Source organism: Parasteatoda tepidariorum, chromosome 2 (assembly GCF_043381705.1).
Source record: "Parasteatoda tepidariorum isolate YZ-2023 chromosome 2, CAS_Ptep_4.0, whole genome shotgun sequence".
NCBI classification, from domain to species: Eukaryota; Metazoa; Arthropoda; class Arachnida; order Araneae; family Theridiidae; genus Parasteatoda; species Parasteatoda tepidariorum.
Window position 1 is genome coordinate 103,320,367 of NC_092205.1, and position 16,877 is coordinate 103,337,243.

Sequence of the window (16,877 nt, forward strand, 5' to 3'; positions counted from 1 at the left end):
TTCTTTTAAAGTATATTTATTAGTCGCAGGGTGTAAAAATAACAAATCTGATACATGAGATAGCGTTTCTGCATCGATATGTGCAATAAGACTTGCATATTTAGCTTCATCCCATGTTATGTTAGTTAATGTAAATGCACTTTCAACTTGTAAAAACCAAAGTTTAATATTTGTACGCCAAAAGGGGGTTAATTTAAGTGCAACCTTATCTGCGTGAGTATTTTCAGCGTTATTTGCCTGCATATTAGAAGTAATAATGTATATATGTAATGAAATTAAATTAATATACAGTATGCAGAAATTAAGAAACAAAAATTGAAAAGCCACAGTACCGTTTTTCTGAAACTTTCGATATCCAAACCGAAACAAGTTATTCCATTTGAAACATAATCTCCTTAATATTTGAATGTCCAACTGTGACCACTGTGGTGGTTGGTTGTGTCCAGGAGATGACTAGATTGAGTTTACATTTAATTAGTATTTATTTTGCATTTTAATTCAATAATTTTACGTCAAGTATAAGAAGGGAAAATATAAAACGAGCAGCGCGTCATTCTACAAATAGCGGTTAGGATTCTTCTAGTGAATGACAGAGACAGTTATTGATTGCCATTATGATTAAGTTAAGTTCAGTCGCCGCACATTTAATGACTAACATTTTTTACTCCTTACAATAACGTAATGTTGTAAAAAATAAAAGTGAAATAATAAATAAGTATGCCTCTTTTCTTAACCCAGATCTTGTTAAATATTGAGTCAGGAATAAAGATTTAAAAATTATACTATATAGTCTGAAAGTAAAATGACGGATTTAAGCCCCGGGAATCGTCAAGGGAAAAGGCAATTTTTCCTCAAAACCAGGAGTCGTCATTGTCAGAGAATTCGACACTCTAACAAATTGCAGGATTTCATTTTTCCATTTTCAATATAGTAATATGAGCTTGCACAAAAGATTTAAAAAAAGTCAGATTTTTCCCCCCCAATCCAACCCTCATAGTGCCCTGGAGTGCTGTCAGTTGAATGTCCGAATTAAGGAATTTGAAACTTCTGCTTTAAGAGCATTGACGGATTTTTTTAAAATAAACTTTGGTTACTCAATTTTAGTTATCCTTGATTTATTATTCCAAATTATTGTTTTATAATTTCAGATAATACATTATTATTATGACTAGTTATTACAAATAAAATGCTTTTTTTTATGGTCTGTTATATTTATCTATTTGACATCTATTAACGAAACAATATTTTTTAATTGAATGAATTCTGATTCTTCAGAAGTGTGGTATCATTTGCAAATTTGGCTTGATGTGGAATCACATCTGCTTTCATTAAAATTTGTCTGCCTTTATATAAAAATGAAAGGAGAAGATTTTTATTAATCTAAGCATACAATTATTTATTACTAACGGCAAACAATTATTTTATGAAGCTTTCTCTTTTTAAAAGTGATACATTTCTGATTCCACTGTGTTTGGAGTTTTTTCTTTTTCTTTTAACAATAAATTTCTTACTGAATAAATAAGTTCTTTTTATTATCTAATTTTAAGATTTAAGTTCTTTTTTTCATTCTATTGATCTTATAATATCCTGCCTTGTCCAGGGCTTTAATAATTATGTTGGTGCCTTTTTATTTTTAACTATTGTTTCCAGTTGGTAATTTTCAAGTGTTGTTTTTATTTAATATGATAAGTGATTTTTTCTTGTATTTTATCGTTTTCTTTTTTCCTTTTTATTAGGTATGAAATCATTGGTTCTGTTTTTTATTGGTTAATTTGGTGATTTTAATTAATCTTCGGAAAAAAAAATATGTCAATTTTGTAATTTTTAAACTTGTTTTTCTTGTCTAAGTTTAAAAATGTTTTTTTTTTTAATGTTATTCTTCTACCTTTTTTTTAAAAAAAATTTAAGAGAGCTTTTTCTTTTCTCTTTATAAACTGTGTTAGTTCATTGTAATGTGAGTTTGATGAAACATCGATAAACGACACTTTTTAGCTAATTTAAAAAAGCGAGAAATATAGACAACCAAAATAGCGGTGCTGGCCCCGAATAATTGGCTCTCTACTGTAATATTACATTTAAAAAAAAACTTTATTAGGTACTCTTTTCATTGTTTGAAAACATAGATATTCTCATATTACATGCATACCATTTTTCTACAAATGAACTGAGTTCTTCCTTCTTTGCCTGGCTTATGAAACATAATTAACAATTCTAGAATTTCAAAATTTGCTATGTTAAACTGGGGGACCATCCACAAATTGTACAAAACTGATAAAAAGAATCTTATCTTATTCTATTCAGTTTTTTATTTCAGAATTTTTAGGATTCTTGAATGGTATAACGAAGGAAAAAAACTCATTAATTGAATTTTGAAATTTCATAGAGCTGTATAAAAGTTCAAATTCTTATTTATTACTTTTAGAAAAGGGAATTAAATCTTGTATGATGAAGAGTGGTTATTCTTTTTAAAATGGCCAACTTAGGGGTAGTTTATAATTTCTTATCCACCAACATTTGAGGCCTTTGCAAAATAATTTTTTCAGTGAAGGTTAGCTGAAATCAATTTTTAAAACATATTGAATTTTTTTAAAACCATTTTTTAGAAAACTGATTATGCCATTTTATATATTTGTTTCAACTATTTATTTATAAATGTAGACATAATTATTTTAATTCTGATTTAATTAAATATCACTATATTAAATTTGCTGCCTCTAGAAAAATTATTTTCTAAAATTTTGGAAATTCTGTAGTAGTTGGAAAGTATATAATTCTTTTTAAAAAATTTTTTTTATTTAGTTTCAAATATAACAGTTAATAAGTTCTGATTAAAATAAATATCAAATAAAATATTAAATCTTAAAATCAGCTTTTAGTAAGAACTAATTCCAATTGAGAGTAAAATGAATAACGACATTTTCAAAAAAAGCGTCATATATCTTAAATAAAATATAATTGTAAAATAATTAGTTAAATTTATGTGATTTTCAAGAAAATCATTTTATCTTAAGGGGCACTACTAATAAAAAAGTTATATTTTATTGGCAATGATAATCCTTTTCATAGAATTTTCTTGAATAAATTCTTTAAATATCCTTATTCTTTCTTTCTAACAACTTCTAGAGTCTCCATTTCTGATAATGAAAATTCATAGCAATCTCTCAAAACAAAAATATTATAGAGAATTTTTAAAAAAAATTAAACTATTTTCAGTTTTAGGCTTGAAGGGAAGAAATTGATTTGTATTTAATGGTCGTTCATTAATATTTTTGATTGGTAATAACAGTCTGTTGTACATTAAAAATTCTTTGTGTATTAAAAATAATTTTCTTCATTAAAAAAAGTATTTTTTTTTGCTTTGTATGATGCAATATATCACAAGAGCTGAATATTACCTGATACTTGCAATCGTAAAATGTTTCACAGCTGTTCGTTCTAAAAATTTCTAATATTAGGTGAAATTGTCATTATAAGCAACATTGTTAAAATAGCAGTTTTATTTTGAGAAACCATTTTCAATTAAAAACATATCTGGATTAGATTGTTTTTATCTGCTAATTGTAGGGTGAATTATATTGTTCTGACTTTGTAAAAGGCATTAATGTCTACAACAGGAATGTTGGAACTTGCTAAAAGAGAATGAAATGGTGATCAATGAATGTTAATAATAAGTTGTGAGAGCACTCTTTTGAAGTGCCTGTTCTACAAATAACAGAACTTCTTTTTTTTATGAGATAACTTGGCTGGTGGTCACCTACACAAGTGCTTCCTAAATTGGGGTTAAAATGGTAAGAAGGGAGAAAGCTTTTTTTGTGTTGATACAGGAAAAAATGTCTTCCATTTGAAGCAGAAGGCTAGTAATTTTTTATAAGCATATAATATCTTTAACGTTAGCATTGTCTTGGAAATTTGCCATAATGACAGACTTCTCGTTATTAGCCATACTCATTATCACTGTGGCAGAATTTTTTGGGTTTTCTGCAACAAACCTAATGTATTTCTTCAAGATACTTTTACAGGGTGTGTAGCGTTTTTAAAAAGCGCTTAAAGGTGCTTATTTTCGATTTTTGAAAGACCTTAAAAGTGCTTTTTTCATTGGGTGTCTTTAAAAAGTGCTTAATTTTCCCTTTTCAAAATGAGATTTTCACTTTGAATTATGTAAAAAGACATAGCTAACATTGTTCTATTCATTGTTCTATTCAATAATTCGACCCCAATCTATTTCAGCGTATTGTCAATCCGTAGCGTATGAAAACAATATTCGTTTTACATGATTCAAACTTTCATGATTTTTGACAGTTGTCAGAAACAATGCGAAAAGTTTTTTTTTTTGACATGATGGTTAAAACAAGATAAAACCGTTGATTGTCAAAAACTTTCCAACCCTGCATAATTATGATACTTTTAAAGTGCTTAAAAATATTTTTGAGTGCTTGAAAAGTGCTTAAAAGGTGCTTTTTTTATTGAATAATTTGGCTATACACCCTGTTTTAATAATAACGAATATATATGTTATTAATTAAATTTTAGGTAACAGAAAGGTTGTATTCGCAAAGAAAATCCTATTTGGGTATAATAAAATTGTATGTATTAATTTTAAAATGAATGTGTAATATTTTTTTTTAATTCTAATATCTCGGGCAATATTGTAACATTTTGTAACAGGAAAACACACTAATTATTTATTTCTTTGCATTTTGTAAATCATCATCACATAAAAAAATAATTACAAATCGTAAAATCCGTGAAAGAAACGAAAACCAAAATTAAAAAGTCACGAACATTTCTTTCCCTCTGGAAGGGAAAGAAAAATCTTTCAAAAATTTCTACAGAAAGGAAATTTTTTGCTTCAATATTCTTTATTTTTCATTTTTCGCAAATAAGAATCGAAAAATTACAAGCATTTCTTTCCCCTCTGATGCTTGAAAAAGACATTTTACTCAAAAAATAAAATTATTTTATTTAGGTTATTTTGGTGCTGGAACTGTATCATATTTTGTGTTTCTGAGGTGGCTTCTCTTAATGAATTGTTTTATGCTAGTTTTGATCATTTTCTTTATTGTTTTGCCTTGCACTCTACTCACGCCGTTTGTATATTCACTTCCTCCAAATTTTACTCTTCCTATTAATGACACAAAGCCTTTGTATGAAGTATGTTTACTTTCTTTTTTACTTCTAATAATCGATTATTTGTCCTTTTTGCACTTATTATTTACTTTTGAATGCCTTATCTTTTTCATTTGACACTAATCTTTGACAATTATATTTGAAATATTTTAATAAAATACAGTCACCGAGCTACTTAAATTAGTATTCTTTTTTGGTAATAATAATTGAAAAGTAAGTGCTAAAAATTGTTATTGTACAAGTGGTGTGATTTAGGAAACTGGAAGCCTAATTTGTTCCAACCTCAAAAATACTAAAATTAAATGAATGACCGACAATAGCAATTGTTTAATAAGAAATGTCATGGTGTGTAGCGTTTTTAAGGTGCTTATTTTTGAATTTTGTTCTTTAAAAACCCTTGAAAGTACTTTTTTTTTATTGGAAATTTTTTAAAAAGAGCATAATTTTCTCTTTTTGATAATGAGATTTCTTACTTTACAACGTTGATTTTCACCATGTATTATGCAAAAGCGTAATTTTCACGTTGTTCTATTAAATGTCTTCACAATTCATTCAAACACTTTACTTTTAGGCATGCCGTCGGTCCATAGCATATGAAAGATATTTTTTTAACTGCGGTTTAGAAGTCTTGAAAAACAATCTAGTCAGTTGTTAATATGTTCCTCCTAAATCATTGCAGTACAATTTAAGACTGCACGTGAGATGCGATTTAGACAGCTGTAATGTTTTAAGTAAAGTTTTATTCAAAGACTCTAATATGTTGCTTTTGCTTTTAATTACAGTGTAAAGTCGCGTATCCGGAATCGGTGGGACTTCCAGAAGTCCGTATAATAGATTTTTCCGTATAATTGACCCCAAAGGTAAACAAAGCTTAAAATGATCTAATAAACAATCTGAATCTAAGAAGCAAAACATAAACATTATTTTTAAGGGGAATATTGTTTTAGTATTAGAATATCTAATCAATCAAACATAAAATATGTTTTAGAAAAAAAAATATTATTGCTAAAAATATAGAAAACGAAAAAATTTCACAGTTATGAAAATATTAATCTGCCATTTTGAACTAGAACGATTCAAGCAGGAACGGGAAATTCATTTCATTCTGGAACAAAGCTTAAAATGATCTAAATCTAAGAAGCAAAAATAAATAAACATTATTTTTAAGGGGAATAATGTTCTAGTATTAGATTATCCGTTCAATCAAATATGAAATATTAGGAAAAAAAATTATTGCTTAAAATATAGATAACGAAAAAAAAAATTGACAGTTATGAAAATAATAATCCGCCATATTTAACTAGTAGAATGATTCAAGCAAGAAAGGGGAATTCCCGTCATTCATTAAGGTGGGTAGGTGGAGGAGAAAAATTCATTTTCTCCTTATTTGTGAAAGAAAATAAGTGTAGAGAGGAGATCATTCAAGTTGAGGAAGGGGAAGTGACAAATTATTGTTTTCTTTCCAATCATTGGCTATCAATCAAGCATAAAAGCGGGGCACGCTGATGGAGTTCTCTTTATTTTTTCTTGTATGACTGAACGAATCTGCTGACGAAAGAATGTTACCCCCTTTTTCCCCCCGCCTCCTAAATATTACATGGTCAGGGGAGGAATGAAAATTTCTCAAGGACATGTATCCTTTTAGACCTATTCAAATGTTCCATTTTGACTCCCCCTCCACGTTAATGCTTGCAGCGTTTACCCTTTTCTTTCAATAAAAAGGTTCCAGGAAATGCCTCTTTTACTCGCCAGCTGCATAGGAAAAGAGAGGGGAGGGGACGCAGTTGCGGTCTTTTGAAAACAAATCTCCTTCTTTTCCTGCGTTACAGAGTAGGAGTGTCGCTAACGGTCACTCAATGATCTTGGTAGATCTTCTCTTCTTCCCCTTTGTGATTTATGGGTTCAATGCATAAACCAGGGGTTCAGTGCAAGCTAAAAGAGAAAACGTGTCAAAAGAAACTTTTTTTTTAAAGAAAGGGGAAGATGAAGAGATGTTTGTTCATTTTGATTGTTAAAAAGTGTCCGGGAAATCGATCCTTCCGGAAAAGGAACGTCCGGATATGAGACGTTATACTGTATTTAACATAAGTTATATTTTTTAAAAGATCAGGGTTGCCACAGGCAACTAAAATGCAACTATTTTTGACATGCAGCAACTGTGGCAACTTTTTTTTGCCTGAAAAGGCTAAAAAAGCAACTATTTTCAGAAAAAGGAGACTATTGGGAGACTTTTCTGTACTTTCAGCGATGTTTTTTTTTTTTTTTTAAGTCATAAATTGGATGGAAAATCTGCGCCCTGCAAGACAAATTCTGAATACACTGAACTTTTTTTTTCTTAAAAAATTTTGAATTGCAAATTTGAAGTCTTGACTTTTTAATTTGTTCAATCTGCCCAGATTCCATTGTAAGTCTATTTCATTTCTTGATCGTCTTTTCAATGGTTGCTACAAAATTCCGCATGATTTTTTTGAAATTAAAAAAGAAAAATAATTAATACGATATTACGAGGCGTGAATTTCGAATTTGAGTAATCACCTTTCACGATATACATATATATATTTCCTGGATCAGTTATTGAGAAAAGGGAAAATAGTGCTAGAACATTAAAGTTTATATAAAAATTATCATATTTTCCACCAGCTTGACTAAATGGATCATGGCATATGACAATTAAATCATTAACAAAATTTTAGTCATATTTTTGATGATTTTTTTTTCTTATTTAGACAACTATTTTCCTAGTTTCCGGCTACTATTTTCATGCTTTAGGCTACTGAAAGCAACTATTTTGATCATTTTTGTCTGTGGCAGCCCTGAAAGATGTATTAAGAAATATTATTTGGTAATGTTTGGTCTGTTCATTATGTTTCTGGACAACAAGGCTTATTACTTTAAATTTATTGTTCTTAAAAAGTAACGTCTCATAGAAATCTTACTGTTAAAATAAACCATTTCATGTCCAAATAATTAGTACCTATTTGACCAATTAATATTTCAATTTCCCAAAATTTCTATTTTTAGTTTTATTATAGGGTGCATCTCACAACTATGTTAGGTTAAATGCTTCCCTTCTTTTCTAATCAGTGTTTTATATTTTTAAGAAATTAATCATTAAAAATTTACTTATATTGTGAAACTTTATAGGTATTTGAAAAAAAGCAAACTTTTTCCTTAGCTCTTGTCACAAATCATTCTAAAATGAGTGAAAAAGATATTGTAAAATATTGTCACAGGAAGTACTTTAAAGAGATTAAGGAAGCAAAGACCAAAAGTTTCTTTGATAACTTACAGAATCTACTTCAAGGAACGGTAAATTCTTTCTTACATATAATGTGAAAGTGATTCCACTAATTAAAGCAGTGGTGTGCCAAAGGCGATGTACATTTTGACAAAATTTCTTCTTTTTTTATATATATATAAAAATTTTATTATGACAATAAAAATTTATCTCTAACAAATTATAAATGCGATTTTAAAACATTAAAGAAAAGAATAGAAATAATTTCATATTTTTACGACCCAACTAGAAAATATCATTTTCTGATTCTCTGTAATATGTAAACAATGATTCACCAATGAATCAAATTAGTTGTTTCTAAAGCCACTAACTTAATCGATAGAAAGCGTTCGATTCATGTTTAATTTTTTGAGGCGCATCATTGGGAAAAATAAAATTTTTAAAAAAGTCAAAGTTAGCAAATTTTATATTTTAATAAACATTTACATTATTAAGTTAAACACTTAACCGCTTATGATGTATCATATTGAAAGGTCAAGATAGGTACAGTACTTTGACCTTTCTTGGAATGTAACGCCAATAAGTTTTTCTTTTTCTTTATGAAGTTTTAACAGCTGTTATTATTACTTTTTCTAGAATTTTAACCATTTTCTTATGTTTGAATGTTTCAGACTAACCTTGTTAGCTGCTTACTAATTAAAAGAAAGATAATAATAAAGAACTTATAGGATTATTTTAACATACCCTAACCAGTCAAATGACCGTTTTGAACTATTGTATCGAAAATGAACTTATCTTATTGTTTTTTGCACATTTGACTGCATGACTTTTCTAACCACTATATGCAGTTGATATTTTATTATTACATTTTTTTAGTATTTTGTTTCGAATAATACTACTCGTATACCTATTTCTACCACAACTGGTCATTTGACCGGGAGAACAATTTATTGCTTTATAAGGTTATTGGATCAGAAATGCCAATGTAATGCATGTTCAGCGTATTGCATTCAATGAGTTGCACATTTCTGCAAAGACTTGCATAGTTAGTTCAATCAGAATAACTGTGAATTTAAATTTCAAGAAAGTACCCAAAATTTGAGATTGGCATTTTTGTGTCAGAAACAGTGACACAAACTAAATGTTTTGGTGAGTAGCTTTTATTTTATTTTGATAGCTTTCCTTCATTTCTAACTAACTGTTAGTTTTTAAAATGTCAAAACAATCATGACAGCACTAATTCTTAGACAAAATAATATTAATTATAATAATTATAATTCTTATATATTCTTATAATTATAAGAATTATAGAAATAATAATAATTAGAAGAAATATGTTTACGGAAAATGTACAATGGAAGCATCCTGTATATATAAGAAAATGCGCTGAGCAATGAATTAAATATTTTTATTCTTTGTGTTTGTAATGCATAAAAATTGGCAATATATAATTTTGTTTAATTATAATAAAGTGTTTGTTAGTTTATTTCCTTCCTAACATTCATATTTCATGCATTCAATCAAGAAACATTAAGTGCGGTCATTTGACCGGCTATGGTTGAAATAGGTATATAATAAGTGTTGATTTGTTTTTAGTGTTAAAGAATAAGTCTTATGGGTGTTTTAATACTTGTAGGGATGGATGGAGCCAACAATTATGTTTTTAGGCAATTATCCCATAGCTTCTGTTTCTGGAGGATTCGTTTATAATGTCCCTTTAGCATTTGTATTTGTATACATTGCGATCTATTTATTCTGCTTCATTATACTGATGGCATAGTAAGTTTATTTTTGTTTTAACCATTCATTCACTAGTACAAAATATGCTTTAGTTTATGCATTGCAATGTTTTGTTCTTTTAATTTTACCAATAGCGTATGTGTAGCTTCAGATGTATTATTAATGTTTTTTTCTGTATTAATTGATTTCTCTATTCTGTACGATTAAAATAAGTATTGAGAATGTTTAAATATAAAGTTAGTTTACTTCAGTGATTATTTGTTATTTTTTATATTGTTTTTTATCATGTTTGTAAATTTCCAGTCTTGCTTTGGAGATTAAATAAGAGAGGTTGGAAAAAAAATCTAGCTGTTTTTATAGTAAATTAAGGTAAAGGAAACTTGTGAAATTTATATATTTTTAGTAGGATTCTGTTTTTAAATTTCTATGACTGATGTTTGTTAATTTTTTGGTAAAGATATCGAGTCAAACTGTATTCAGGGGTGCCACAATAGCAACTGTTACAATTGTAAATGTTACTAAGTTTTTTTGTTAAAGTCTTAATTGGTCCTCCTAGGTCCTCTTTTTGCTACAAATGGTCCTCTTTTCCCTTTTTTATTGTCTAAAATATGTTGGGAGCCCTGCACTTGTTATCACTGTAAACACTGATTGAGCTCTCTCTCAAATTTTGACAATAACATAAGCTTTTGTGGGCAGCAGTTAAAACTGTACTCTTTTAATAATGCTGATTACAAACGGTGGAACTACAAGATCAACGTGTTTCAAGTGATCTGTGTCGAAAATATCAATAATCGTAATTCTGGGAATGTGAACGATAAATGAAACAAAACAATTCAATTAAATAGTTTTTAGAAATATTATTGCAAAAAATATATTTTACATTAGATAACTGTTAATAACCGAATTTCATTATATGTTTGTTTTTATGAAAAATGTCTTCATGCGTAATCATTAAAGAAAAAGTAAATAAAATTAGGAAGAATTAAATATGAAATTAAACATACTTATTACAAATTTACAAGGAAATGTAATCCCAATTTTCAGAACCATCAAAATAAAAATCAGGTTTATTATAAAAATTATTAACCCTTTGACGGTTAGGGAAATGAGCAGTTTTAGTTTCATTAATTCCTACAGTATTACGAGCAAACAATAGTCGAAAGTGGCAACTGTTTTCCCCCTCCGTTCTTCCGAAAATGTCACCCTTCTCTGGCGATGCCGTAGATAGCTCGCCTCACGCATTTTAAAAAATTCTTAAAGTATTTGTAGTACAAAAATAACAGTTTTTACGTACTTTAAAATAAATAAATGATAATTATTAATAGTAAATTATAAATGATTATAATCAATTTTATAAATAATAGTTAATTATAAATATAAGACAAATATTAAATTGAAAGGATTAAATAAATACAACTAATGTAAAACTTTATAAAGCATTTAAATACAGTAATTACAGGGTATCCGCGCACCTGAAAAGTCATGAATTTCGGTATTGAACAGAATTTGTCATGAAATGTCATGATTTTAACTATTTTTTAAGGAAAAGTTATGGAAAGTCATGAATTTAGGTCGTCGAAAAATCTAGTTATTAAACTGGAATTTACCCCTCCCCCAATTTCTTGGTGTTCCGAATATCTGAAATTGTAACAAACTCCCCACTCACAGTCATATTTTATTTAAATATTAAATGTTTTTATCATGTTCTTTAAAAATTGTGTTCTTTCAAAAAATGAAAAGAAAAAAAAACGTCATTTCTTGAGCAAATTATGTGATTTCTTTGAGCAAATTATGTGAAGCTTCTGTGATTTCAGAATTTTTATTATTTATTTTTTTATTTTATCAATTTAAAATTCTAGCAGAAGCAAGCCAGTGATTGGCGAATTTGTTTTATTCCGAAATGAGAACAGAAAAATCAGAAGTATTTCTCTTCTTTCCCTCGAACAAGAAAAGTATCTTTAGAATGTAATTCTGCAGAATAAAAGAACAAAAAGTTACTTTTGTATTTTTTCAGCTATTTTATTGCTTCAGATCTTTATTTACGTGTTTTTTAAATTAAAAATCTATAAATATGAAGATGCAGAGTATAACAGTTTTGGATACACCTATAATTTCAATTAATGTTATTATGAAGCTTTTTTAAATTTACTATTGTGTTTCTGTTGGAGAAAATAGTAACTTCGTAAAGTCATGAAAAATTCTTGGAATTAGTCATGGAAAGTCATGAATTTGAAAATCTAAAATTTAGCAGATACCCTGTAATTACCTAAGTACTCTGAACAAAGTCTTCATCAGACTGAAAACTTGATAAGCTTTCTGTATCACAATCATCATCATAATTATCTTACTTTCGCTTTTCAGCCATTTTACTTTACAAACATCCTAAAAAAACGCGCCAAAATATGCATAAAAAAAAACAAGGTAAAAAAATGAATTCCCCGTTCATTATGAAAAGAAATTCATGGAACCCATACTGCCATCTGTAGGCAGTAAAGCTAACTACGTTTCACGAGTAGGATTCGTTTTTAACATAATCAATGCAGAATAATAATGGCGAACGAACTAAGCTCGTCAGCGTGCAATGGGGGAAAATTTCACTACATGAGTAGTGCTTGTTACTAACGATTACGGTCGAAATCTTGCTCCCAAGCGGAACTCGTTTGTGCGCATTATGTCGATTGCGAGCCAAACTCGTTCATAACTGTCAAAGGGTTAATGTCTTTACACTCATCATTAGGATTCTTAGTTTCCTGTTTTGCGATATTTATGTCTCTTATTAGGAATGAAACAAGCCATTTTCACTTCCCTAAAAACACAGTTGTACACCCTATTTCTTCTTTTTCATTTTCCTGTGTGGCATATTACATCTTGACACATTTGTGATGCAAAAATGTCTGCTTTCAAGAGCAGATAGTGGCATTTGTTTGACATTGTCCAAATTTGTTAGAAATTGTAAACAAATGATTTTTGAAATGAATTTTGAGAAAGTGAATTTAAAATTAATTAAAGAATGAAAAAATACTGTGAAACAAATAGTTTCTGGATTCCAGTACAAAAAGAAAGGAAAAAAAATTGCCTTCCTTCATCTCTGTACAAAAAATTAAGCTGTGAGACTGAATAAGAAAATAGCTAACATTCATTAAATTCTATTATTTAAGTATTAGCCACAAAAAAAAAGAAAAAAAAATCACTGAGGTGAATAGTTAGCTAGCTTTTAATATTTTGGCAAGAGAAAAATCTTAATGAACAATTTTAAATGCAAAAATTTTCTCCTTATCTTTTAATGAACAGCAAAAAGTATTATATTCATTAACAAAGGAAAACGACGATAATGTTTATTGAGTTTTGAAGCCAGGCATCTCATATTTCAGTTCTTCGTTTGGAGTTTATGAAGCCATAATGTCTCAGGAATATTCTGCACCTCGATTTGCCAATGAGGTTTTCTCTGCTTGGGATTATTGCATTCAAGGTAGCAAAAATGCAGAAATTCATCGCAGAAGTTTTACTAACAATATAAGAGTAAGTGCCCTTTACAGAGCATTTTTTAAAAAATCAATTTTAATTTGTTAAAAAAAAGTAGTGAATAATGTTTTTTTTTTCTTAGACAACTTTGTCAGAAATTGTGTACAAAAAAAAAGCTGAAGCAAGATCACAGAGCGTATGGATAAAATTATATTGCATAAGATTTCTTGTGAATTTGTCAGTTATAGCATTGATTTCTGGAAGCTATTATATGATATTCACTCTTGTTCACTTGCAGCTGCGGGTACAATTTCTTTTTTATCCATGAATTTATTGTGGTATGAAGTGTATGCTTATTTCACAATGAGCAATTAAAACGAAGTAAAAAAATCATGCTTGTAAAAATATTTATCGATTGCTGTATTTAAATCAATTTAACATAATTGTGACAGTCAAAAGTAGAATATTTTCAAAACTGCTAATATTTGCTGTTTTTGAGGAACTTTTTCATAGTGGTGGTGAAATGACAAATACATTGTCAATAGTGCACAAAACTTTCTTAAATTTCATCAATGCCTAAAATATAGTTGCATCTTTTGAGACAGAATCATGGTGACATTGCAAAACAATGCCGAATTCTCGCAGAAAGATTTTTCCTATATTTTTATTTTAATAGTAGCTATTACCAAAATTAATCAAGTATCATTGTAAAATATAAAACTCGGTAAGGTATTATGTTATAATATAGTGTACAACCGTACCAAAGGAAATAATTTTAGACAAATTAGGGGGACCGCAATATTTAAATATGTATGTACTTAATTATCTAAATGAAATAAAACTCTTATTTTATTAAATTATCTAAATAAAATAAAACTCTTATTTAATTTGGATAATTTATTTTTTAACTATTTTTTTATCCTATTTATTCTAAGCTTGTTGTTTAATTGTCTATTATTATTATTTATTTTACTTATACATATTTCTATTGGCAGGAAGAAAATTATCCTTATCAACCAGGAATTAAAACTTTAATGTTGCAATATATGCCTGTTTTATCCGTGACAGCAATCAGAACAGCTTCTCCTTTATTTTTCTCATTTGTGACACAATTTGAAAAGTTTCATGCCAGAACAACTGTGAATTTATCTCTTGCAAGGTAACTTCATTTGACAACTATTTAACAATGAAAATGTCCATAAATTTGTCATTATGTTTTGAAGTTAAAAAAAAAAACATATTAAATGGTACCTAGTAACATAATTTTCTAACTCAATTTGCATTACTAGCCTTCGTCACCATCATCATCAATGGCACGACAGCCCAGGGTGGGCCTTAGTCTTCTCAAGAAGTTTTGTGCCTGGCTAACCTTTTTCCTGCTAGTGTTTTCCAGTTTTTAAGACTGAAAAGTCTTTTTCTAGGCCATCTATCTATCTCAGATTCGGCCTGTCTCTTATTCGTGTGTCAACTAGTCTGGCATTGAAAACTCTCTTGTTGTGGTACGGTCTTTGTCCATTCTGATAAGGTGGCCTGCCCATTTTATTCTTTGCCGTTTAATAAAGTTAATAATGTCAGGTCCATTATATGAGTTATGAAGCTCTAGATTTGATCTTCTAACAAGGATGAGATTCTTCCACGGATTTCCGCTTATTTTTTCTTCAGATTTTTCCCTCTAATTTCCGCTGATTTTTTTTTTTTTGCACAAGTTGAAATATTTTATGAGGAATTTAATTTTCCGCAGAGCGAAATTATTGAAGTCCTCATTCCTCCCACTGAAGTTTCTCTAAAAATCATTTCCTTGGGATAAAACTGGTTGACCTTTATACAGGGATGAGATTTTTTTTGCTNCTTGTTGTGGTACGATCTTCGTCCATTCTGATAAGGTGGTCTGCCCATTTTATTATTTGTCGTTTAATAAAGTTAATAATGTCAGGTCCATTATATGAGTTATGAAGCTCTAGATTTGATCTTCTAACAGGGATGAGATTCTTCCGCATATTTCCACTTTTTTTCTTCAGATTTTTCCCGCTAATTTCCGCTGAATTTTTTTTGTTTTTTTTGCACAAGTTAAAATATTTTATGCGGAATTTAATTTTCCGCAGAGCGAAATTATTGAAGTCCTCATTCCTCCCACTGAAGTTTCTCTAAAAATCATTTCCTTGGGATAAAACTGGTTGACCTTTATACAGGGATGAGATTTTTTTCGCTTTTATCTCTCGAATTTTAGCCTTTTTATCAAAAACTCCAATTCCCTAAAAGTTTCGTTTTTTTTTTAAAAATAAATATCTTGCTTTTTTTAAAAATTCAGTCGTTAAAGTAAAAAAAATTATATTTATTTACGATTTTTTTAAAAAAAAAACAGAAAATTCCAGCTGCGTCCTAGCTGCTAACCCTTCCGCATTTTTACTTATATTAGCTATTTTCTCCCATTTCACGCACAGAAAATAAGATTTTCCGTATTTTTTTTCCATCGGTGAGCTAGCTTGTATTTTCGTAATTCAGACGTCGCTGCTTCTTGTATTCTGGAGTGAAAGCAAACAAAAAAAGAGAAAAAAAATAGAGGTGGATTTGCAGTGAAAATATTTATTTGCTCATTCAATTAATCTTGTAAATTTTTTATTAATTATGTCCGCCAAAAATACTTCTCAAGACCTTTATCTCAAAGGTACCCAACATAGCCTCATCCGTACAATATATGGCTGAGATTTCACAAGCATATGTTAAAATTGTTAACATATGTTAAACATATCATGTTAAACATATCACAAACATATGTTAATATGTTAACAGACTTCATGCCCTCCGAAAAAGGCACGATTCTTAGCTTATTATTCATTCACCAGGAGTTGGTACTTGGCTCCACCTCCTTAATTCGCAGTATCATCTGCTATTATACCTTACGTTACTCTAATTAAATATTTTTTAAATTTAAAAAACTGCAGTTTTCACAGCAAAATGTCTCAAAAATACAAAATATTCACTCAAAAGAGAGATATCAAATTTATAAAATATTTAATGTTAAAAAAATGCACATAAAGATGGGGGAATAAATCTTTTTGTCATACGATCTCCAAATATCAGGATTTTTCACATCCTTCTCCCAAAAATAACAAAATAGTATCGTCGGATGCCACGTGATGAAGGCGGAGCCAAGTGCCAACTCTTGGTGAACGAACTATACTCATAATAGAGGTTCTTTTTTTTCATAGAAAAAATTTTAATATTAAAACAAAAGCATTTTTATGTACATGAAAATTATTACCGTAACAAATAAAAAAATGAATTAATCCAAGAAGCTAACAGGAGTGAC

At 28.8% G+C, this 16,877-nt stretch overlaps 1 protein-coding gene across 6 annotated transcripts in view; it reads left to right on the forward strand.

Moving 5' to 3' along the window:
- Positions 1-16,877, forward strand: part of LOC107440360 (transmembrane channel-like protein 7) — a 63,564-nt gene that overhangs the window by 21,524 nt on the left and 25,163 nt on the right. For 5 of the 6 annotated variants that reach the window (XR_011636272.1, XM_043053779.2, XM_043053785.2 and 2 more), the window contains exons 7-12: positions 4,967-5,151; positions 8,272-8,436; positions 10,002-10,144; positions 13,477-13,624; positions 13,710-13,871; positions 14,563-14,726. Coding sequence is in view for 5 of the 6 variants with exons in the window: in XM_043053779.2 (XP_042909713.1) it covers positions 4,967-5,151; positions 8,272-8,436; positions 10,002-10,144; positions 13,477-13,624; positions 13,710-13,871; positions 14,563-14,726 (967 nt within the window). In the remaining variant the exon portion in view is untranslated. The remainder of the gene's footprint in view (positions 1-4,966; positions 5,152-8,271; positions 8,437-10,001; positions 10,145-13,476; positions 13,625-13,709; positions 13,872-14,562; positions 14,727-16,877) is intronic. The other variant, XM_043053789.2, reaches the window with a different exon arrangement.